The sequence below is a fragment of the Pseudonaja textilis genome, chromosome 1 (assembly GCF_049901715.1).
Source record: "Pseudonaja textilis isolate UNSWEBS1 chromosome 1, rPseTex1.2, whole genome shotgun sequence".
NCBI classification, from domain to species: Eukaryota; Metazoa; Chordata; class Lepidosauria; order Squamata; family Elapidae; genus Pseudonaja; species Pseudonaja textilis.
The window spans coordinates 4730584-4755352 of NC_141990.1; the positions used below are offsets into that span (position 1 = coordinate 4730584).

General features: G+C 47.5%; 1 protein-coding gene across 2 annotated transcripts in view; it reads left to right on the top strand.

Moving 5' to 3' along the window:
• Positions 1–4969, top strand: part of RPH3AL (rabphilin 3A like (without C2 domains)) — a 38491-nt gene extending 33522 nt beyond the window's left edge. For both annotated transcript variants that reach the window (XM_087925015.1, XM_087925009.1), the window contains 2 exons: positions 1429–1590; positions 3603–4969. In XM_087925015.1, the coding sequence (XP_087781141.1) occupies positions 1429–1590; positions 3603–3637 (197 nt within the window). In that variant the 3' untranslated portion in view covers positions 3638–4969. The remainder of the gene's footprint in view (positions 1–1428; positions 1591–3602) is intronic.
• The last annotated feature ends 19800 nt before the right edge of the window (positions 4970–24769 follow it).

Consider the following 24769-nt stretch of genomic DNA (forward strand, 5'->3'; position numbering starts at 1 on the left):
TCATTCCTTCATTCATCACGGACGGTAGCGCAGTGGTTAGGATCAAGTATTGCAGGCCAACTCTGCCCACTGCCAGGAGTTTGATCGACTCAGCTTTCCATCCTTACAAGGTCGGCAAAATGAGGACCCAGATTGCTGATGGCCATATGTAAACCGCTCAGAGAGTGCTGTAAAGCAGTCCAAAGCAGTATATAAGTCTAAAGGCTATTGCCACTGCTGTTCAAGTGGTCAATAAATGAGTGGTTGTAGGTCAAAGATTACTTGTACACAGGAATCTAGTCAGCTAACAGTCAGCACCAAATTGATGCTAGATAAAAGTCAGTGGACTTGAAGAAGGGTTGAACTTAGACCATTTGTGGGAACGTAACAATTCCAGGCTGATTTCTTTCTTGACTCCACCCACCCACCCACCCAAGGCTCCGCCTCTCTTTCTATTTGAAGTGAATGAAGTGATAGTTCCACTATTGTGCCTGAAGGAACCATAGTGGTTAGAATGCAACTGTCAACTAAAAAATACTACTTTGGTCTTTTTAGTTGCCAGCAAAAAGGGAGTGGGAGAAATAGTGCATTCCTTGAATGCTTCAGACAATGGCTAGATAGCCGGAGCTGTTGGTGCGCAAGATTATTACTGGAGAGCATGATTGATGATTCTTGGCTATGGATGTGTCCCATTGGAGAATATACATCCAGGGGGTGTGGGGAAGACCAGGGTCAAGGGGGAAATGAATGATGTGTTCTTAGAGTTGGCTGGCTGTCAGGGCTCTGACAAATCACCCCCATTCAAATCATAAGTCTCTAGCCACATCTCTCAGTAAAAAAAAATTGATTTATTATGAGTGAACATGTCGGTGTTATCTGGGTGCAGTCGACTCTAAGATACATCATTTCACCCTTGACCCTGGTCTTTCCCCCACCCCGTGGATGTATAATCTCCAATGGGACACATCCATAGCCAAGAGTCATCCGTCATGCTCTCCAGTAACAATCTTGCGTGCCAACACCTTCGGCTCTCCTAGCAATTATCTGAAGCATTTAAGGAATGCACTGCTTCTCCTACTCCCTTTCTGCTGGCAACCAAAAAGACCAAAGACGTTTTTTTTTAGTTGACAGCAGCATTGCAGGCTAACTCTGCCCATTGCCATCAGCTCGATCCTGACCGGCTCAAGGTCGACTCAGCCTCCCATCCTTCTGAGGGGGGGTCAAACGAGGGCCCAGATTGTCAGGGGCAAGAGGCTGACTCTGTAAACCGCTTAGAGAGGGCCGTGAAGCACCGCGAAGCGGTAGGTAAGTCTAAGCGCTATTGCTATTCCATTTAATACTCACCGGGATTTTGCCCTACTGGCTTCCTGTCCGGCAATAAGGCCCATTTTCATATGCGAGATCACGTTCAATTTTTTAAAAAATTATTATTATTTCTGCTTCCTCCAGTTTCCAGCGGCGAGGCTGCCCGGTTGCCAAGCGGGAGCACCGGTCGGACTTTGGGAAGCACCAAATCCGAAAGCCAAAGCAGTCTGGGCAGTGAGCGATACAGTGCCCCGGAAGGCTACCAGAGTGACCGTGAAGACAGCGATACCGTCCGAAGCGCTCCTGGTGAGTGGAGGCAGAGTTTGCAAAAGGAAATTACCATTTTTTTTTTCCCCTGAGTAGGGATGGAATTAAAACACGGACTAGATTTGGTTGGGAGGAAAATTGCGCCTCACAGGTAGTCCTCATTTTAGAACCACAGTTGAGTCCAACATTTCTGTTGCTGTGACCCCCTTCCTGTGTCAATCACTGCAGATGTTAAATGAATCATTTGGTCATGAAGTGAGTTTGGCTTCCCCTGTTGACTTTTTGTGTGTGCCGGAAACTGGCAAGGAAGGTCACACATGGTGATCACATGACCCCGGTATGCTGCAACCGTCATAAATACATGCCAGTTGCCAAACACCCACATTTTGATCACATGACCCTGGGGGACATTGCAGTGGCCAGAAACGTGACAAACGGTCATAACTCATTTTTTTTTACTGCCCTCGCAACTTCGAACTGTCACTGAAATGAGTGGTTGTAAATTGAGGGATAGCATATTTCCCCCGAAAATAAAACCCAACCCAAAAAGTAAGCCCTGGCATGGGGTTTCAGGATGCTCCTAATACAAACCCTACCCCCAAAATAAGCCCCAGTTAAGATTGTCAGCCAGACAGATGGATTTAGTACTGTATTTCTCTAAAAATAAGACCTAACAGGAAAATAAGCCCTAATGCATTTTTTTTTGGAGCAAAAATTAATATAAGATCTGGTCTTATTTTTGGGGAACACGGTAGCTGCCTTGAAGACCAGCTGGAATAAAATCCTGTGACGGTTTGTCCTTTTTTGGAAATGATCTAGCTATCTTAGCTGGGGTGGCTACTTCGACTTGTGAATTTTTACACACAAAGCATCCTTTTTTTTTGCCAAGTGTTGTGGCAGCAACCAGGTGCCCAGGCAGTTCATTCTTGTAGATCCAGAGACAAGGGATTTTAAGCTTTATTATGAGCTCAAGCAAACAGAGATAAAAAACATGATATAAAAAGTTTCCAGGCCAGGTGATGACGATGGCAGAGATATCCCCATTTTTCTCTGCACTCAGTGCTGGCTTCTGCGCAGTAATCCTCACAAGGAACACAACCTAAAGGTTTTTGTTGAAGGTTGGTACCTGGACTTCGCGGCCCTATTATAGTCGGGAGTTTCCCAAGTCTTTTGTGCCTAAGGAGGGACTAGAACTCACTGTCTCCTGGTGATTGGCCCAAAGTCTCCCAGCTGGCTTTCATGCCTAAGGCTAAACTAGAACTCACCGTCTCCTGGTGATTGGCCCAAAGTCACACAGTTTTCATGCTAAGGCGGGACTAGAACTCACCGTCTCCTGGTGATTGGCCCAAAGTCACACAGTTTTCATGCCTAAGGCGGGACTAGAACTCACTGTCTCCTGGTGATTGGCCCAAAGTCACCCAGCCGGCTTTCATGCCTAAGGCTAAACTAGAACTCACCGTCTCCTGGTGATTGGCCCAAAGTCTCCCAGCCGGCTTCATGCCTAAGGCTAAACTAGAACTCACTGTCTCCTGGTGATTGGCCCAAAGTCACACAGCTTTCATGCATAAGGCGGGATTAGAATTTCCCGTTCTCCTGGTGATTGGCCCAAAGTCACACAGCTTCCAAGCCTTAGGAGAGACTAGAACTCACTGTCTCCTAGTGAGTGGCTCAACATCACTCATGTGATGTCTCAGACAGAACTGGAACTCAGTCTCCTAGCAATTGGCCCAAAGTCACCCAGCCAGCTTCCCTGCCTAAAGCCTCACTAGAACTCACAGTCTCCCGTTTTCTAGTCTGGTGCCTTCACCACTCAACCAAACGTGTTCTGGAGGCTCATTAGAAGCCATCAGGATTTGGAGCAAGAGTTGGTTATTCAACTGCCAGCTTAGAAAACAGGTCACAACATTTTGGACCCACAAAATGTTTGCAAGTGACCTGCGGGGCAGCTAAAACCTCTCCCCCCGCCACTTCCAATAGCCAAACACAGTTGTTGTAATTCCCAAAATCTGTCCGTGCGCTGATTGGTTTCCTGTTTTCCTCTTCTTAAAAAGCGAGAAGACGCGTCTTAAAATGTCGCTGGCGATGACGGATCTCCAAAGCCTGTTGCCGCCTTCACCCTTACTCGCCTTCTGCGTCAGACTCAAGACGGGCGTTCAACCGAGGACTCGGAGGAAGAATTGCAGACCGTTGCCCTCATGGCGACAACAACCCTAGTGCTTGGTTGCTCCTCTGCCTTTCGCGGTTGCCAGCGGATCGGTGATTTTTGACACCCAGGAACAGCCGAAAAAAAAGGGGGTCTTAAAAATTCTTGCAATTGGATTTTTCCAGCCGGGGTGTGGAAAGAAATGTGGATTTACCCCACAGAGGGAGATTTCCTCTTATGTTCCCCCAAAATATTTAATTTTCTTTGAAAATGGCGTGGAAGAGAGATTTGGAATATCGCCTCACCTCTGCACACTCACAAAATTGCCAGCCTGATTTTTTGTCCTGGGTAACAAGGTGGATTTTTTGTGTGTGTGTGTGGGTTCCTCTGCAGGGCAGGGAGGGAGGGTTGAAGATGGACGGACCCACAATCACACCTGTGACGGAGAGGATGAGGAAAGGCAGGTGTTCCTCACTAGGAGATCGGTGGGATCTAGAACATCTGGCAGGAAGAGAGAGGAGGGGGAGGTCCGTTCGGGGCCTAGAATGGGGAAAATCTGGATTTCAGAAATAATTCAGCCGCTGGATTGTGTTTGATTTCTGCAAATTAGGCTCTGTTGGTCAAAAATGGTGGAAGTAGAACTTTTCCTTTAAAATAGGGGTGGACTTCAACTCCCAGAATTCCCCAGCCAGTCATACTGGGGTTGTGATTTGGGGAATTGTGGGGATTATGGCTGGGAGAACGATGGGAAGCCATACTGGAGTTAACCATAAGGAGTGGTGCGGTGGCACTAGGAGGTGGAGCTCCCCAACTCACAAACCGGAGGCTGTGCGTTCAATCCTGGGCGGAGGCAGATATATTTCTCTCTCTCTCGGCACATTTGAGTATATATCTGCTGGACAAAACTCTGCATTGGTGACAGGAAGGGCATCCGGCCAGTAAATACTCTGCTAGCTGTATTCGGTTGCCCAGGCTCCACCCCACAAGGGATTGTGGGGTCGTTAAATGAGGATGAGGATGATAATGATACTGGAGGTAGCCATGCATTCAACTCCCACGTTTCCTCATACTGGCTGGGGAATTCTGGGCGTTGATATCCACCCCTTTTATAACGGCTCAGGTTGAGAAATTCTGTTTTAATTATGATGGATCCCCGAGAATTTCACCCTTTCTTTGTTTTAAATCCTTGTTGTTGCACTGGAGGTCTCTTCAAACTCCTCCCTGCATATCTTATGTTGTAATCTTGTCGGTTTCCTATAAAGTATTTTTTATTATATGGAGGTTTGCTCTCAGGATGGTCCTTACATCGAATAGCTGAGATTGGCTATAATTGAACCGGGTGGGATGGTATTTTCAGGCAAGACTCACTGGCCAGGTCTAAGCACCCCGAGGGCAGGATCCAGCCCACAGGCCTTGAGTTTGACACCCCTACTGTATAGAACCGGGATGGCGAACCTATGGCATTGCCATCGCCCCAGATCAGCTCCACTGCATACGCGCACGCCTGTCTCCCGCTGGCCAGCTGGTCTTCAGGTCTGTGCCATGCACGCGCAGGGGCGGGGTGTGAACGGGGGTCATGCACACAGGCATGGGGGGTGGGGGCACACATACAGGGAGTCATGTGCGTGTCAACTAAAACGTTTTGTGTACACGTTGTATAGTCGACAACAGAAAGAGGAGGAGGGAGTTTCAAAGAGAAGATGGCAGTGTGGAATCGAAAGCACATTCCATTCATATTTTCTTTAAAGACTGATCAGATGACTTGAAGCATCTGCCGCTCAAAAATCTAATTGGAGAGCATGATTGATGACTCTGGGCTATGGACGTTTTTCGTTGGATGATACACCCAGAGGGGTGGGGGGGGGGAAAGCAGGATCAAGGGTGACAGTGAATTACATATCTCAGAGTTGGCTACGCCCAGATTAGTGCCGGGACGTAGAATGGTAGCTTCAAATAAATCCTCTTTAGTTTTGGGAGTGTGGCTCGAAGCTCATGATTTAATTGGAGTAACTGCCGGAACCCTGACAACGCATGCGTGGAGGGCAGGGTGCATGCACGGGGCACGGGGGGTGGGGGTCGCATGCGCATACATAGGGGGTAGGGCACATGCACGGGGCACGCACACACGTTGCATTTTGGGGATGCGCGCATGCACACTTTGGGCCCTTGTTGCCGGAAAGGTTAGCCGTCACTGGTATAGAAAGTGGTGAGGACAGTGGGAGGAAGATGTACTTTTCTCATGCGACGCAGAAAACACAGGCACTCCTGTGCCGGCTTCAACCATGTTTTACTATTGAGCAACCAAGCTAGCCTAGATCTGACCTAGAACTAAGGAGAAACTTCCTAACAGCGAGACCTATTAACCAGTGGAACGGCTTGACTCTGGAAGTTGTAGGTGATTCACCCCTGGAAGTTTTTTAAGAAGAGATTGGACAACCACCTGTCTGAAATGGAATAGGATCTCCCAGTGGTGGAATTCAACTGGGGTATCAAGTGGTTTGAGGGGCGTGCACGTAGTATTTAAAAACCACTTATTTTCAGCTCTAAAACTTTACTTTAAAAAAAAACAAACAAATTTTATTGATTTTTTAAAGACGAACAAAAGATAGGATATAAAGGCATAAAACCTCCTTTCTAAAAATTACTTATAAGTTTTAACAAGGCACATAAAACATTACTTTTTAAAGGCATAGTTCCAGATTATCACATTTCCATTTAAGCACATATATCTCTTTTCCAAATTTCTCATTATTTCTCCCTTCACTCTTACCCAATTATATTTCTTTCTATCAAGGTTTTATTAATTCTCAATCAAATATAAACATTTATACAGCACAGTTCCAAATTATCACATTTCCACTTAAACACCTATATATCTTTTCCGAATTTCTCATTGTTTCTACGCAGTTTCTAAAACTTTACTTTTTACTGCAGCACCCGGAGAGTAAAACAACTGAGGCATGGCCGACCACCATGCTGCGCGAATCAGCTGGGCTGCAAAACAGAGAAGGATAGGACAGACTAGGACTAGGGTGGCAAACCTTTTCGGCACTGAGTGCCGAAATGGGAGCGCATGCGCCGCAAACCAGAAGCGCAACTCCCTGGCGGGCCACACCGGGAGTGCCAGAAACTAGGAGATCAGCTTCCTGGCGCACGCATGTGCGCCAGCCACCTGGTCTTCCGGTTTCTAACACACCTGCGCATGGGAAGACTAGTTTGACAGCGCATGCACGCGTGCCAGGGATCTGCACTTCCGGTTTCCGGCACTCCCGTGTGTGCAAAGACCAGCTGGCCCCATTGTGTGTGCAAAGCCCCAGCTGCATGCGCACACAAATGCCAGCTGGCCAGTGCATGCACACACAATGGGGATCTGCCCTTCCAGTTTCCGGTGCTCCCGCATGCGCGAAGACCATCTGGTGGGAACCCGGAAGAGCAACGGGTGACGGCTAACATGCTCGGAGAAATGGCTCTGTGTGCCACTTCCTGGATTAGGGCCAGGGCGAGTGGGCGGGGCCAACTAATCGCCAGAGCTACCAGTTCGCTCCAGCCGGTCTGAACCAGATGAATTCCCAACCCTGGGATCTCCTGCTTGAGCGGGAGGCTGGACTAGAAGACCTTCAAAGTCCCTCCCAGCTCAGTTCAGATTGAGCGATGGAGTCACATTTGGAGACGACCTTTTGTGTTTCTCGAGTTGCCGTCTTTCCACCCAATTGTGTTCCAACGGATCTCTTCGCACAAAGGAAGACGAGGAGGCCTGGATCCTCTCCATTGGAACTTAGGGCGCCTGCCGAGAAGCCCACCCGCCCAGGATGATGGATTTCAAGGTCTCTTCCCCGCCATTGCCTCTTGCCTCCTTCCACCGCGGTGCCACCAACGTTAACGTGTCTCATCTTTCTTCCACTTCTCCGTCAATGCTGCTTTTGTTAGTATTTCTCTCCACCCTGGCCCCTTTCCCCGTTGGGTAGAAAGCCCATCCAGGATAATGCGGCACTTAATCATCATCGCAAAGTTGTCTTTTGTGGCTTGCAGCTTGTCATCATCGTCTGGTATTGTACGCGTAGCTTCTCCACCGCACCGGTGAAGAAAAATCTTGGCATTGTTTGCACGCCGCATCCGGCAAGCGCTCTCTCTCTCTCTCTCTCTCTCTCTCTCTCTCTCGGCACCTTTTCATCTGCATTCAATCTCAAGGTTTTTTAAATAATTGCCTTTCCGCTTCCCCCTTCATCCACCCGCCACCGTACGTATCGCCTTTTTTAAAAGTTCTGTGCAAAAAAATTACATTTGCAATTGGTTTTCGCCTGGCAGTCGCCACCGTGTTTGTTGCAAACATCTGCCTTCCCCCCCACACACACACAAAGCCCGGATTTCTGGTGTTTTTTTTTAAATCAGATTACAGATTAACAGAGTTGGAAGGGACCTTGTAGGTCATCTAGTCTAACCCCACACCCAAGCAGGAGACCATACACCATTTCTGACAGATGGCAGGCTAATCTCTTCCTGAAAGCCTCCAGTGATGAAGCTCCCATAACTTCTACAGGCAACTTCTGTTCCATGGGTTGATTGTTTAGACTATCAGAAAATTTCTCCTTATTTCTAGGTTGAATCTCTCCTTGTTTAGTTTCCATCCATTATTCCTTCTCTGGCCTACAGGCACTTTGGAGAACAGCTTGAGCCCTTCCTCCCTGTGGCAGCCCCTCAAATATTAGAAGACCGCTATCCTGTCTCCTCTGGTCCTTCTCTTTACTAGACCAGCCAGGCCCAGTTCTTGCAACCATTCGTCATATGTTTGAGCCTCCAGTCCCCTCATCATCCTCGTTGCAGACCGGAGATAAGTTTTGCTAATCTCCACATTTTGGGGTGAAAACCTCCAATCTACTTTTGGGGGGCTATTTTGGGGGGAAATGGGGCTGGAGAAGGAGTAGATTTGGGGTGGTTCAGGAGCAGGCAAGTTTTGGGGGTGAAGAAAATGAAAAAAAAAAAAAAAAAGCAAGATAACAGCCACAACCACAAGATGGCATGTAGTCCTTGACTCGTTAGTTTAGTGACCGTTTGAAGTTGCACTGGCACTGAAAAAAAGCGATTTGTGACCGATCCTCACACTCAAGACCATTGCAACAGCCCCCCCATCCGCAGTCATGTGATCAAAATCCGATTGTTTTATGACATATATTTATTCATTTTATTTTGTCAAGAGATTATAAGATAACAGGTATAAGTATAAACATAGTTATGAATAATGAAATGGGTACATATAAGAAAAATAAAAATAAACAATAGGACAGGGACGGTAGGCACGTTGGTGCGCTTATGCACGCCCCCTACAGACCTTTTAGGAAAGGGGTGAGGTCAATAGCAGACAGTCTAAGGTTAAAGTTTTTGGGGTTTGGGGAAGAAACCCCAGAGTCAGGTAGAGTCTTCCAGGCATTGACCACTCTGTTGCTGAAGTCGTATTTCCTGCAATCAAGTTTGGTGCGATTAACCTTGAGTTTGTATCTATTGTTTGCTCTTGTGTTGTTATGATTGAAGCTGTATTCATTTGCAGATAGGACATTGCAATGTATGATTTTACATACTATATTTAGATCAGACCGAAGACTGCGTAATTCAAGGTTTTCTAGGTCTAGAATTTCGAGTCTGGTGGCCTAAGGTATTCTGCAACGAGTAGAGGAGTGGAGAACTCTTCTTGTGAAATATTTCTGGACTTTCTCAACTGTGCTAATATCAGATACATGACATGGGTTCCAGACTGATGAGCTGTATTCGAGTATTGGGCTAGCAAATGTTTTGTATGCTCTCGTTAGTAGTATGATATTACCAGAGAAAAAGCTATGTAGGATTAGGTTAACAATTCTTAATGACTTTTTGGCTATGTAGTTACAGTGGGCTCTAGCACTTAGATCATTAGAGATGAGTATTCCAAGATCCTTGACAGAGTTTGGATCATCAACAGGGTCTTGACTATTCAGCTTGTATTTTATTTTCTGATTTATTTATTTTGCCAAAATGTAAGACAGAGCATTTATTTGTTGAGATTTGAAGTTGCCATTTGTTTGACCATTCTGATACATAGTCAAGATCTTTTTGAAGGGTAGCAGTATTGTCTGTGGTATTGTACAGCTTTACATCGTCAGTGAAGAGAACGCAGTTGCTCTTAATATGACCACAGAGGTCATTTATGTAGAGTATGAAGAGAGTTGGTCCTAGAACACTGCCTTGGGGATCACCCTTGTTGACAGTCCCCAGGTCAAGTAATCTTCTCAGATGGCATCCGATGAGCAAAGTTGATAAGGAAAGTTGATTTGCTTAAGGACTGCAGGATTCACCTCACTTCCAGTGTTTCGCTTATGTGATGACCCAAAGGGGCATGGCACAAAGGCAACCCAGTCAGATAATCAGTAGGAGTCCCTTTATTAGCTCCAACTTTGCCCCCAAAGTCCTGGTTACCTTCTGGGCTGGAGAAAAACTCTCCCAGGAAGAGCCTTTGGCTGCAGAGAATCAAGTCCAAAACGTGGTCAACAAAAACTGTAACTGTAAAGTCCAATCAAGGCAAAAGGAGGTAATTAGTCCGGCAGGGCAGGAGCAAGAATTCCAGACGTGAAGGAACGGCAGTAATTCAACACGGTTGGGAGGATGCCTGGAACACAGATAAGCAAAGTCAACACAAGATAAACTCACATTTGTTCCCAGCAGCCATTGCACTCAGCATGTATCTCTTTTAAACTCTCCTCTCAGCTGTGGCTAATGAAGGGAATCAGGGCCCTTTCCTGCCCCGTAAGCCACCGCAAGCAACGTTCCTCCCTGTGTGCCCTAGGATGAAGAGGGGGTGGTCCTGGGTCTTCCTCTGAGCTCCCTCTCCCTTGTTCTACCTCTCCCCCTGCTCTGCCCAGCCAGATTTTGCCCTTCCCCAGTTTTCTCCCAGCTAACAGAGCCACGCTCCCACTTCCCATCCGCTGTTCGTCTTTCTCCTCAGATTCAGACTCCATCAGGGGCATGACAGCTTAACAACCGTGGCAAAGAAGATCATTGGGTGCGGTTCACTTAGCGACCGCTTTGTTTAGCCGTGGAAATTCTGCTGGTAAGCCAAGGGCCACCTGGATTCCTTTTTTTATGAGCAATTCTGCTTTTCTTGGAAGATCTTAGAAAATTTTTTTCTGCTGATCAAACTCTTACTTTCATCACTTCTCATTCCTTTTTCTCTCTCTTTTCAGAACTTTATATTTTTCCCCTTTCTCTTGGATAACTCTTCTTCTGTCTGACACCCCCGTTTATTTCTTTCCCACCTCCCCCAAACACCTCATCTCTAATTCTCTCTAATTCTCACATGTCGAGTCACATTTTCGCTCCCACCTCTCACGCGAGAAAGAAAATGTATTTAAATATCTTTTTTTCTTTCACACTTATCCACCTGTAATATGAATTCTGGTCTTTGTTTGGGGTTGAGGTTTTGAGGGTCCTTTTAGATCACTTTTAGATGAACAGAGTTGGAAAGGAGCTTGTAGGTCATCTAGTCCAACCCCCTCCGCCCAACCAGGAAACTCTACACCAGGGTCGCCAACCTTTTGGACCTCAGGGACCAACAAACTCATAATTTTAAATCCCGTGGACCAGAGACCCTGGGAAAATCCCCCCAAAAAGTCTGCAGGAAAATTTCCCACCCCATTTTCCTACCGATCAATCATTCTTTATTTGGGATTGCAGGATACCGTCTCCAGCTCCATTCTCAGGGGGAGAGAGAGAGAGACTTTTGGCTTCATGCAAGGAAAGCAGCAGAAGCTGCAGAAGTCTTTCTTTCTCTCCCCCAAACCCCACCAGAAATGAGTCTTTGTGAGACTTGTTGCGCTGGCGCAGCCTCTTGGAGCAGGAGGCCTTGCAGGGTCACAAAGACGCTGTGGAAAGAAGCAGCCCAGGGGCCACACGAGGCATGTGGGACGAGTGGGGCAAGTTCCCTCCCCCTCTGCCTTTCCCCCCCCTCCTCTCACTACCTCGTGTTGTTCACAAAGAAAGCGACGCAAGCCTCGTGTCCCCACAGGCCATGTATTCCCGCACGGCCTGGATTAATTGCTTTGGGGATGACATTTCTCTGTGGACCCACCAAAATTTTCTTGTGCACCACAAGTGGCCCCCGGACCACCAGTTGGCGACCACCGCTCTACACCATTTCTGACAGTCCAATCTCTTCTTGAAAGCCTCCAAGTGTTTGAGTGCATTTCTCTAGTTGGATACTATAGAAATGATCTCTGAAAGTAGAGTTGTCAGAGGTTGGAGGAAAATCTCACTTAACGCTGTTCTGTTGGACAGGAAGATAAACGCTAAAAAAATATTAGATGGGGTGAAGGGACGCAGGCTCCCTGAACAAAAAGATTGGAAAGTAGAGTTAATTTCCCATCATTGCTGTTGTTGTGGGCAAGATATTTCTACTTCAATTCTTTAACGCGGTGTTTTCTCAACCTCCGCAACTTTATGGGTGGACTTCATATCTCAGAATTCTCCAGCTAGCATCCTTCAAGAGGGGTGGACTTCCAACACCTAGAATTCCCCAGCCTGCATGACTTTAAGATGCCAAGTTTGAAAGATGCTGGATTATATTATACTGCAACTGGCACAATTCTGAGAGATGCCTCCTTGCGCACTGGCTATTTCATCTCGTAGAAGATAGAACCATAGGGATGCAAGGGACATTGGAGGTCTTCTAGTCCAACCCCATGCTCCAGCAGGAAGTCATACCAGTGAAGACAAATGGTTGCCCAATCTCTTCTTGAAAACCTCCAGTTTTGAAGTACCCGCAACTTCTGGAGGCAAACAATGCAGACAAACAAGCTAACATCCTATCCTATGCTATCATTCTATTCTACTCTATTCTATTCTGTTCTGTTCTGTTCTGTTCTGTTCTGTTCTGTTCTGTTCTATTCCTATTTCTATTCCTATTCCTATTCTATTTCTATTCCTATCCCTATTCTATCCTCTTCTATTCCTCTTCTAATAAGTTTCTATTCTATTCCTACTTCTATTCTATTCCTATTTCTATTCTATTCCTATTTGTATTTCTATTGCTATTTCTATTCTATTCCTATTTTTATTCTATTCTATTTCTATTCTATTCTATTCCTATTTTTATTCTATTCTATTTCTATTCTATTCTATTCCTATTTGATTCTATTCCTATTCTAATATATTTCTATTCTATTCCTATTTTAATGTACACTGGTCAAAAAAATAAAGGGAACACAAAAATATGACATCCTAGATCTGAATGAATGAAATATTCTTATTAAATACTTTGTTCATCCTAGATCTGAATGAATGAAATATTCTTATTAAATACTTTGTTCATTACATAGTTAAATGTACTGACAACAACATCACACAAAAATTACCAATGGAAATCAAATTTAGCAACCCATGGAGGTTTGGATTTGGAGTTACACTCAAAATTAAAGTGGAAAAAAACTATAGGCGGATCCAACTTTGATGTAATGTCCTTAAAAAATGTCAAACTGAGGCTCAGTAGTGTGTGTGGCCTCCACGTGCCTGTATGACCTCCCTACAACGCCTGGGCATGCTCCTGATGAGGTGGCAGATGGTCTCCTGAGGGATCTCCTCCCACACCTGGACTAAAGCATCCCCCAACTCCTGGACAGTCTGTGGTGCAATGTGGTGTTGGCGGATGGAGTGAGACATGATGTCCCAGATAAGCTCAATTAGATTCAAGTCTGGGGAACAGGCGGGCCAGTCCATAGCATCAATGCCTTCGTCTTGCAGGAACTGCTGACACACTCCAGCCACATGAGGTCTAGCATTGTCTTGCATTAGGAGGAACCCAGGGCCAACCGCACCAGCATATGGTCTCACAAGGGGTCTGAGGATCTCATTTCGGTACCTAATGGCAGTCAGGCTACCTCTGGCGAGCACATGGAGGGCTGTGCTGCCCCCTAAAGAAATGCCACCCCATACCAGTACTGACCCACTGCCAAACCGGTCATATTGGAGGATGTTGCAGGCAGCAGAACGTTCTCCATAGCATCTCCAGACCCTGTCATGTCTGTCACATGTGCTCAGTGTGAACCTGCTTTCATCTGTGAAGAGCACAGGGCGCCAGTGGCGAATTTGGCAATCTTGGTGTTCTCTGGCAAATGCCAAACGTCCTGCACGGTGTTAGGCTGTAAGCACAACCCCCACCTGTGGACGTCGGGCCCTCATACCACCCTCATGGAGTCTGTTAAGTAGCCACATGCACATTTGTGGCCTGCTGGAGGTCATTTTGCAGGGCTCTGGCAGTGCTCCTCCTGTCCCTCCTTGCACAAAGGCGGAAGTAGCTGTCCTGATGCTGGGTTGTTGCCCTCCTACGGCCTCCTCCACGTCTCCTGATGTACTGGCCTGTCTCCTGGTAGCGCCTCCATGCTCTGGACACTACGCTGACAGACACAGCAAACTTTCTTGCCACAGCTCGCATTGATATGCCATCCTGGATGAACTGCACTACCTGAGCCACTTGTGTGGGTTGTAGACTCCGTCTCATGCTACCACTAGAGTGAAAGCACCGCCAGCATTCAAAAGTGACCAAACCATCAGCCAGAAAGCATAGGAACTAAGAAGTGGTCTGTGGTCACCACCTGCAGAACCACTCCTTTATTGGGGATGTCTTGCTACCTGCCTCTGCTTTCCACCTGTTGTCTATTCCATTTGCACAACAGCATGTGAAATCGATTGTCAATCAGTCTTGCTACCTAAGTGGACAGTTTGATTTCACAGAAGTGTGATTGACTTGGAGTTACATTGTGTTGCTTAAGTGTTCCCTTTATTTTTTTTTGAGCAGTGTATTTCTATTCTGTTCCTGTTTCTATTCTTATTCCCATCCTTGTGTTTCTGAGAAAAACAAGACACACCCAATCATCTCTCAAAGTGACAGTTACTGCTGAGTGATGCATCACAATTAGATGGAATTGATCTAATAAGGGCTGATGAAAGATAGCAGCTCCCTACCCGAGTCTTCCTGCACAGAACACAGCTTAATCAAGTTTTACACTTGAGCTTCAAAAATGAAGCTACAGACTCTCTCAAAAGCCTTGCTTCTTTGTCTCTTTTTTAAATGTGTGTGTGTATCCACACACACACATTGAATCTGGTTTCCCCACTGACTACTTGCCAGAAGTGCCATTGCAACTTTGAATGGTCACTAAACAAACTGTTGTTAAGTCAAGGACAATCTGTAATGTGGGGAACATATACGTGTGTGTGTGTGTGTGTGTGTGTGTGTGTGAGAGAGAGAGAGAGAGAGAGAGAGAGAGAGAGATGACCCAGGGTGGGATACAAAATAAAGTCTCAAAAACAGACAAAGCCCCTTTTATTCCTTCACTTTGCTTCCAAGCTCCAAATATCCTTGACTGGAGACAAAAAACTCCCCCACAAGCAGTTACGAAAAGGAGGAAATGCCGTTTAAACTAAAAATGCCTATAAATTATAAATAGCAAAAACAACACAAACCACACTGAGGTAATTAAGGGAACCAGGCAAAATAAGGGCTTGAAGATGTCCACAGATATCGGAACACACACCGGGAAGGACGGCAAACTCAGAGAGGAACGACAGACTAGAGATATTTCCACGCTTTGTTTCCTGCACTGGCCCATACGCATGTCCGTCCTTTTAACCAGTTCTCACAGCTGCAGCCCATGAAGAGGATCAAGGCCCTTTCCTCCCCCGCAGACCACGCCATTGACGTTTCTCCCTTATCCTCTCCTCCCTGCGTGCCCTAGGATGGAGAGGGGATGGACCTGGGTCCTCCTCTGACTGCCCAGCCGGCCTCTGCCCTTCCCCAGCCTCCTCCACAACCTCCAGAGCCCCACTTCCACTCCCTGTCGGCTGTTCCTCCTCTCCCTCAGAGTCAGTCTCCACCAGGGGCATGAAATACATACATACATACATACATACATACATACACACATACGTACATACACATATGTATGTATATGTGTGTGTGTGTATATAAGTGTGTGTGTGTGTATACACACACACACACACATGTATATATTCCCCACATTACAGATAGTCCTCGACTTACAACAGTTTGTTTAGTGACCATTCAAAGTTGCAACGGCACTTCTGGCAAGCAAAGTCAATGGGGAAACCAGATTCACTTGACAGTTGTGTTACTCACTGAACAGGTGCAGTGGTTCACTTAACAACTGTGGCAAGAAAGGCTGTAAAATGAAGCAAAACCCACTTCACAAATATCTCTCTTCGCAACAGAGATTTAGGACTCAATTGTGGGCGTAAGTCAAGGACTGCCTGTACCGAAGGTTCAATTTTTTTAAAATAAACATAACTAACAGAAAATGCTCAGGGTGGAACTGTGGGGTCCTTGGTGCTCTCTGAGCCTGGTGATATTTTTACAAATGTTTCAGTACCCAACTAGGTAACACCATCAAGTCTGGAAAGGAGTGGCATTTGTGGAGTGGAAGGGAAAGGGGGAGGAGGAGGAGGAGGAGGAGGAGGAGGAGGAGGAGGAGGAGGAGATAGAAGGGAACGTAGAAGTTCTTGGTGCTCTCTGAGCTCTGTTGTTTTCTTGCAGACATTTCATGACCCAACTAGGTAACAACATCAGTGCTAGACAGGGGAAGGAGGAGGAAGAGAATTGTGGGGGTCCTTGGTGCTCTCTGAGCTTGTGGCAACTTTGTGGAAGCTTAGCTCGAGACTCATGATTTAATTGGGGTGCTGGAATCCTGACAGCTTGGTTGTTTTCTTGCAGACGTTTCATGACCCAACTAGGTAACATCATCAAGTTTGGAAAGGATTGGCATTTATGGAATGGAAGGGAAAGGCGGGGGAGGAGGAGGAGGAGGCAGAGAAAGAGAAGGAGAAAGAGGAGAAGGAGAAGGAGAAGAGGAGGACTGAGACCTCCTTGGAGCTTTCTGAGCTTGGTTGTTTTCTTCCAAATGTTTCATGACCCAACCAAGTAACATCATCATGTCTGGAAAGGAATGGAGTTAGCAGGATGGAAGGGGAGGAAGATGAGGGAAAAGAGGAAAAGAAAGGAAGGAAGGAAGGAAAAGGAAAGAAGGAAGAAAGAGAAAGGAAAGAAAAAGAAAGAGAAAGAAGAAAGAAAGAAAGAAAGAAAGAAAGAAAGAAAGAAAGAAAGAAAGAAAGAAAGAAAGAAAGAGGACTGAGAGATCCTTGGTGCTCTCTGAGCTGGGTTGTTTTCTTGCAGTTAATGATAGAATTTTATTGAGTTTTTTTTTTTCTTTTAGACCACAATGTGAAAGACTTGCAAACATACCTCGTCACAAAGGAGAATAAATAGACAAATAAATAGAACGATGTACGAAGGGAAGGATTCATTTGAACCTCAAGCAACAAAGATGGTGCAGAGGCAGGAATGGCTTACAAAACAAACACAGAATAGCAACTGGACAAAAAAAATTAGAATTATTAGTTTGCATTTGAATGCAGCGTCAGCCCAAATTCCAGATTTTCAAACCAGCACATAAATAGAACTGAGTTATCATTCCGCGTTCACAGCTCCCTCAATTTTTGCAATGTTGACAATTGGAGGGGAAAAAAAAGTCATCTTGGTGAAAAGACTGTACCGAGAAGTCACATTCACGAAAAGAATATGCAAACAATTAAAAGTATTCTGGGATTTTAAAAATCGTATAGGCAGCGACAAACGTGCATTTTGAAAAAAACGAACACGCATACGCACCCCCCCTCCTGCGAATGGCAATTTTTTCTTTAAATGAAAGAAAGCCTTAGGTGCAGCAAACAGAACTTGACAGATTTGCCAAACTGAGAACCTGAGGGAAAAAAAAAATACAGCATTTTGACACGTACACAAAAGATGAGAAGCTGACAAAACCCAAAATTTGACACCTCTTTTCCATGCTTAAAACTGAATATTTTCTTTGGGGATCTGAAACTCAGCATGGGAGTTGTCACACGGATAGTCTTTGACTTACGATCACAATTCAGTCCAAAGTTTCTATTGCTAAGCGAGACAGTTTGTCAACTCATAAAACATTTTGTATACACGTTTTATAGTTGACAATAGAAAGAAGGAGGGCGAGAGTTTCAAAGAGCAGGCAACAGTGTGGAATCGAAAGTACATTCCATTCATATTTTCTTCGAAGACTGATTAGATGACCGAAGCTTCTGCCGGGAAAATAATCTAATTGGAGAGCATGTGCTGTCCAGCCAGTATATAGTTAATGGGAAGTGGGAAAGTTAGTTAGCAATTGAGAGCTGTCCCCATCATGGTAAATGTAGTTAAGGTATCCTGGGAAATGTAGTCCATATCATGTGGCCACATCTGTAATCCTGATTGGTCACTGAATTGACCCTTGGTGGGTTGGGGGAGGTCTCTTCACTCTTGCCTGGAACACAGCAACATGCTGCTGCCTCAACCCCTTGCTCCTTCGTTTTGGGGATGAAAGATTACCATCCTTTTACGCCAGAACGTCAGCTATGCAAAGAGTTGGACATTGAGATGAATCTCGACATAGCTAAGTTATATTGAGGATGCCAGATGAGCCAATAAAAAGAGTTTGTATGGATGCTTTGTGGAGTTAATGTTAGTCAAGTGATGGCACTCCCACAACTTCTGAAGGCAACATCTGTTCCATTGGTTGATTGTTCCCACTGTCAGAAAATTTCTCCTTATTTCCAGGTTGAATCTATCTCCTTGTTCAGTTTCCATCCATTGTTCCTTGTCTGGCCTTTGGCTGCCTTGGAAAATATAAACAGTTTCCGACATTTTTTTAACCGCAGTTATAAATGCATTTATATTTTATCCGTTCGCTAACGCTGGAGTTCAGCTCGCTGCTTTCCATATATGAGCCTTTCTAATCACCAAAGCCATCAATCACATGTTCATTTTTCTACCTTTTCAGCAAAAAGCCCGTAACTGGTTTTCCCCGTCAGTGTCAAAGGTGCTAAGTTGTTTTTTCTTCCAACCAAACAAGTTAATTTTGCCAGCTCTGCAAATCCTGCCATCTTAAATCACCCCTGCCTCCCAGGGGGGCATTTAAATTTTTTCCACCTTTCTGCACGGAATAATCTGGCGGCGATTAACCGAAAACAATTTTCCATCAATCCTTTCTCGGTGTGCCCATCCATGACAAGTAGTCCTTCACTTACAATACTTCATTTAGTGACCGTTCAAAGTTACAACGGCATTGGGGAAAAAAAAATCGACTTACGACCATGTTTCATACTGACGAACCATGGTACGATCCCAAGCATGTGAACAAAAATCGGACGCTTGGCAACGGATTCGTATTTATGATGGTTGTTGTCATGCCCCTGTCAGAGTCTGAATCCGAGGAGGAAGATGAACAGCTGACAGGGAGGAGGAGCGTGGCTACGTTTCTGTGGAGGAAACTGGGGAAGGGTAAAGTCCAGCTGGGCAGAGCAGGGGGAGAGGTAGAACAAGGGAAAGGGAGTTCAGAGGAAGACCCAAGCCCAGCCCCTCTTCATCCTAGGGCACACAGGAAGGAACGGAGAAGGGAGCAACGTAAGTTGTGTGGCTTACAGGGGAGGAAAGGGCCCTGATTCCCTTCATTAGCCACAGCTGGGAAGAGAGTTTAAAAAAATATGCAAGCTGTGTGCGGCAGCTGCTGGGAGCAAATGTGAGTTTATCTTGTGTTAACTTTGCTAATCTGTGTTCCTGGCATCCTCCCAACCATGTTGAATTACAGCCGTTCCTTCACATATGGAATTAAATTCTTGCTCCTGCCCTGCCGGACTAATTACCTCCTTTTGCCTTGATTGGACTTATAGTTACAGTTTTTGTTGACCATGTTTTGGACTTGATTCTCTGCTCTCTGGGAGAGTCAGGGAGTGGAAGTCCATCCATCTTAAAGCATGTTGGCTGGGGAATTCTGGGAGTGGAAGTCCACCCCTCTTAAAGTATGCTGGCTGGGGATTCTGGGAGTGGAAGTTCACCCAACATAAAGCATGCCGGCTGATGAAACACAAATCTAGATTGTTGTAGCATTTGTCGGCCCCTACAGGTAGGGCTCAGCTCCGGACCCACAACTGAAGGCCCCTGGCCAGGCAGGGCAAGGGAAAGGAACCTGGAGATGCATTTATGGCCTTGCACACGTGTGCAGGGAGGGCTGGGCTGAGTCAGCCCTGTATCAGAAGCAACAGTTCTGACTCACAACAACGATCCATACAATCTTCTCTTGGAAATACAGCCAAACCATCTCGCTGGGAACGAGGGAGGACGAGGAAAGTCCCAACGCCAAAAGAAAAACGGACAGCCACGGCTTTCAGAAGAAGAGTCTGGGCTGCCATTTGTCAGGAATGGTGTAGTGGGGTGCCTCCTGCTCGGGCGGGGGGGGTTTAGACTAGATGACCTCCAAGCTCCCTTCTGTTATTCTGTGGTCTGAGATCCATAGTCAAGCTAAGGAGAAGCGTGGGACGGCTTGTCTCCAGAAATTACGGGTGCTCCGTCACTGGAGGTATCGGAAGAAGAGGCTGGATACCGTTTTGTGTGGAATAGCATAGGGTCTCTTGCTTGAGTAGGGGTTGGACTAGAAGACCTCCAAGGTCCCTTCCACCTCAGTTCTTCTGTATTCGGAGATCCGTAGTCAAAATAAGGGAGAATTTGCTGGCAGTGAGAATAGTGGAACAGCTTAACTCCAGAAATTATGGGTGCTCCCATCACTGGAGGTTTTGAAGAAGAGACTGGACACCTGTTTGTCCAGATTGGTAACATCTCCTGCTGAAGCAGCGGGTTGGACTAGATGACCTCCAAGATCCCTTCTGACTCTGTTCATCTAAACTAAGTCGAAGTGGCTGCCCTAAAACTAAGCTTGTCTGCTGAACTTCTGCTCCTATGAAAAGCACTGAATCTTTTTTCTCTCCCTCTCTCTTCTATTAATTTAGTCCTCGACTTAGCAATGGTTCACTTAGTGACCATTCGAACTTCCAACGGCGCTGAAAAAAGTGACTTAGGGCCCTTTTTCACATTTAATGACCATTGCAGCATCCCCGTGGTCCCGCGATTTACAGTTTGACAAGTGACTCACCTTTATGACGGTTGTAGGATGCCATGGACTCATGCGATTTCCCCTTTTTGCAGCTGACCGATGAGCCAAATCAAAGAGGAATCCAGGTTCGCTTTGCGATGGGATCACTAATTTAACCACTGCCGTGACTCCCTTAACAAATGCGGCGAGAAAAGTCATCAAATGAGGCCAAAGTCGTTTAACAAATTTCTCAGATAGCAACACAAATGTCAGGGTTAACTGTGGTCGTATGTTGAGGACTATATGTCAGGATTCCAGCAATTGCCCTAATTAGATCATGATTCTCGAGCCAAACTTCAAAAAAACCTTCAAAGGGTTTATTAGAGGCGACATACTGGCACTGCCGTGTATAAAGCCAACTGTCATGGTGGAGACTGACTCCGAGGGAGACCAGGAACAGCCGACAGGGAGTGGACGTGGGGCTCCGGAGGTTGTGGAGGAGGCTGGGGAAGGGCTAAGGCCGGCTGGGAAGTCAGAGGAGGACCCAGGCCCATCCCCTCTCCATCCTAGGGCACGCAGGGAGGAGAGGATAAGGGTAAAATATGGTCTACTTGTGAGGAAAGGGCCTTGATCCTCTTCATGGGTTGCAGGTGTGAGATTTGTATGAGAGTTTGGACCTGTGTGCTAAGACCCTACACCATTTCTGACAGAGGGCAGTACAGTCTCTTCTTGAAAGCCTCCAGGGATGAAGCTCCCACAACTTCCAAAGGCAACTTCTGTTCCACAGGTTGATGGTTTCTCATGGTCAGAACGTTTCACTTCCTACCCTCTAAACGACGCTATAGAGCCCTGCACACCAGAACAACTATTAGACACAAGAACAGTTTTTTCCCAAACGCCATCACTCTGCTAAACAACTAATTCCCTCAACACTGTCCAGGTATTTACTAAGCCTGCATTACTATTACTATTAATCTTCTCATCACTCCTCATCACCCTCCCATTTGTGACTGTATGACTGTAACTTTGTTGCTTGCATCCTTACGATTTCTATGGACTGTTTCCTAGTATGATTTGATTGCTTATTGTGCCCTATGACTATCATTAAAAAAAAAAAATCTCCACAGACCATTGTCATCCTGGTCATTCATATTTCCAACTGTTACCATCAGGGAAACATTATCGGTGTCTTAAAATGAGGACTAATAGACTGAGAAACAAGTTTCTTTTCCAAGGCAATAATTGTGTTGAATCAAACAGCGCATTTGTGATCTAGTCCTATGTATACAGTGGCATTTTTAAACTATTTAACTTACTAATTGTTTTAGATAGGTTTTAGACTAGGTTTTTAATTATTATTATTTTAATTATTTTAATTTTTAAATACTTGTGGTGTGATTGTGATGTGTGGTTTGTGGTGTGATTGTGATGCGTGGCTTTCAAATTTCATTGTATTCGTGGGATGCAATGACAATAAAGGTAAAATTCTAAAAATTCTAAATTTATTAGGTGTTGTACCTGATGATTCTTGACTCTTGAGGAATGTATTTCTTCTTTTTATGTACACTGAGAGCATTTGCACCAAGACAAATTCCTTGCGTGTGTAATCACACTTGGCCAATAAAGAATTCATTCATTCATTCATTCTCCTTATTTCCAGGCTGAATCTCTTCTTGATCAATTTCCATCAATTATTCCTTTTGTCTGGCCCTCGGGGGCTTTGGAAAATAGCTTGACCCCCTTCCTCCTCTCTGTGGCAGCCCCTCAAATATTGGAAGGCTGCTATCCTGTCTCCCCTGGTCCTTCTCTTCCCTAGACTAGCCATGCACAGTTCCTGCAACCGTTCATCCTATTTTTTAGCCTCCAGTCCCCTCATCATCCTGGTTGCTCTTCTCTGCCCTCTTTCCAGAGTCTCAACCTCTTTTTTTACAAGTCTGCCCCAACGCCGTCCTTCCTGTCGTCCGCCCGCTACGAGCCTCCAGCGCCAGCAGCAGTCTATCAGGGGAAGCTCCAGCCCCGAAGCTGCATTGGGCGAGCCGATCTCTCTCCCGTCTCTCTTTAGCGAGGCAATGGAGGGCTAGAAAGGCGAGGCGGGGGGAAGCCAGGGGTTGGATGTCTGGAGAAGCGAGAGCGGCGCTTCCTTCGAGCCTCCAGCTGCAGCAGCAGTTTATCCCAAAAGTTCCAGACAGAAGATGAAGACGCTCGCTTGCCTTCCCGGAGGCTGGCCGGCCCGATCTCCCTCCTCTCTCTCTAGCGGCTCAGGGTGGAGGTGCCTTCAGCGAGGCCCGTCCTCGGACTGTTCCCTGCCCGGCCCCTTCGTTCATCTTTCGAGCCTCCAGCTCCAGCAGCAGTCTATCCCGGAAAACGTCGTACATAACGAAGCGCGAAGATTGCCCGCTTGTCTTCCTCGAGGCTGGCTTGGCCGGGCCGGGCCGATCTTCCTGCCTAGTCTACGACCCAGGGAGTAGATCTTTAGCGGGGAAGGGAACAGGTCTCTAGCCCGCTGCCCGGCCCTTCTTTTCATCCTTCGAGCCTCCAGCTCCAGCAGCAGTCTACCCCGGATTACGACACTCTCCCGCTTGCCTTCCCAGAGGCTGGCCGGCCCGATCTCCCTCCCCTCTTCAACGGCTCGGGTGGGGCGGGGCTCTGCTAGAGAGCCTTAAGCGACTCCCCCTCCCCGAGCCTCTTCCTTGCCCTGCCCTTCCTCCGAGCCTCCAACTCCAGCAGCAGTCTACCCCCTTTGCCCGTTTCCCTGCCCGGCCGGCCGGATCTCCCTCCCCTCCCCTCCCCTCGCGGCTCAAGGAGGGTGGGGCTCTGCTAGAGAGCCTTAAGCGACCCTGCCACCCCCGGAGTCTGTTCCTTGCCCTGCCTTTCCTCCGAGCCTCCAGCTCGGGTAGCATTCTATCCCGGAGTACAAATCTCGCCTGTTTGCCTTCTTCCCCGAGACTGGCCGGCCCGATCTCCCTCCCCTCTCCAACGGCTCAAGAGTCGGGGGTGGGGCTCTGCTAGAGAGCCTTAAGCGCCCCACCCACCCCGGAGCCTCTTCCTTGCCCTGCCTTTCCTCCGAGCCTCCAGCTCCAGCAGCAGTCTACCCCCTTTCCCGTTTCCCTGCCCCGAGACTGGCCGGCCCGATCTCTCCCTCCCCTCCGGCTCTAGCGGCTCAAGGAGGGTGGGGCTCTGCTAGAGAGCCTTAAGCGACCCCCTCACCCCCGGAGCCTCTTCCTTGCCCTGCCTTTCCTCCGAGCCTCCAGCTCCAGCAGCAATCTACCCCCCTTTCCCGTTTCCCTGCCCCGAGACTGGCCGGCCCGATCTCTCCCTCCCCTCCGGCTCTAGCGGCTCAAGGAGGGTGGGGCTGCTAGAGAGCCTTAAGCGCCCCCGCGCCTCTTCCTTGCCCTGCCTTTCCTCCGAGCCTCCAGCTCCAGCAGCAGTCTACCCCACTTGCCCGTTTCCCTGCCCCGAGATTGGCCGGCCCGATCTCTCCTCTCCTCCGGCTTTAGCGGCTCAAGGAGGGTGGGGCTCTGCTAGAGAGCCTTAAGCGACCCCCTCACCCCGCGGAGCCTCTTCCTTGCCCTGCCTTTCCTCCGAGCCTCCACCTAGGACAGCAGTCTATCCCGGAGTACAAATCTCGCCTGTTTGCCTTCTTCCCCGAGACTGGCCGGCCCGATCTCTCCCTCCCCTCCGGCTCTAGCGGCTCAAGGAGGGTGGGGCTCTGCTAGAGAGCCTTAAGCGACCCCCGGAGCCTCTTCTTTGCCCTGTCCTTCCTCCGAGCCTCCAGCTCCAACAGCAGTCTACCCCCCTTGTCCGTTTCCCTGCCCCGAGACTGGCCGGCCCGATCTCTCCCTCCCCTCCGGCTCTAGCGGCTCAAGGAGGGTGGGGCTCCGCTAGAGAGCCTTAAGCGACCCCCCTCCCGCCCCGGAGCCTCGCCCGTCCCTTTGCTGGCCTCGCCTGGGCAGAGCCGGGCTGGGCTGGGCTGGGCGAGCTGGTGACATCACCCTGAACGCCCACCCACCCACCCAGCCCCCCGCCCCCCACCCCACCCCGCCTGTGTGCCCAGCGCTGCCCGCTGCCGCTGCCGCCAGCCTCCCTCCCTCCTTCCCTCCTTCCTCCG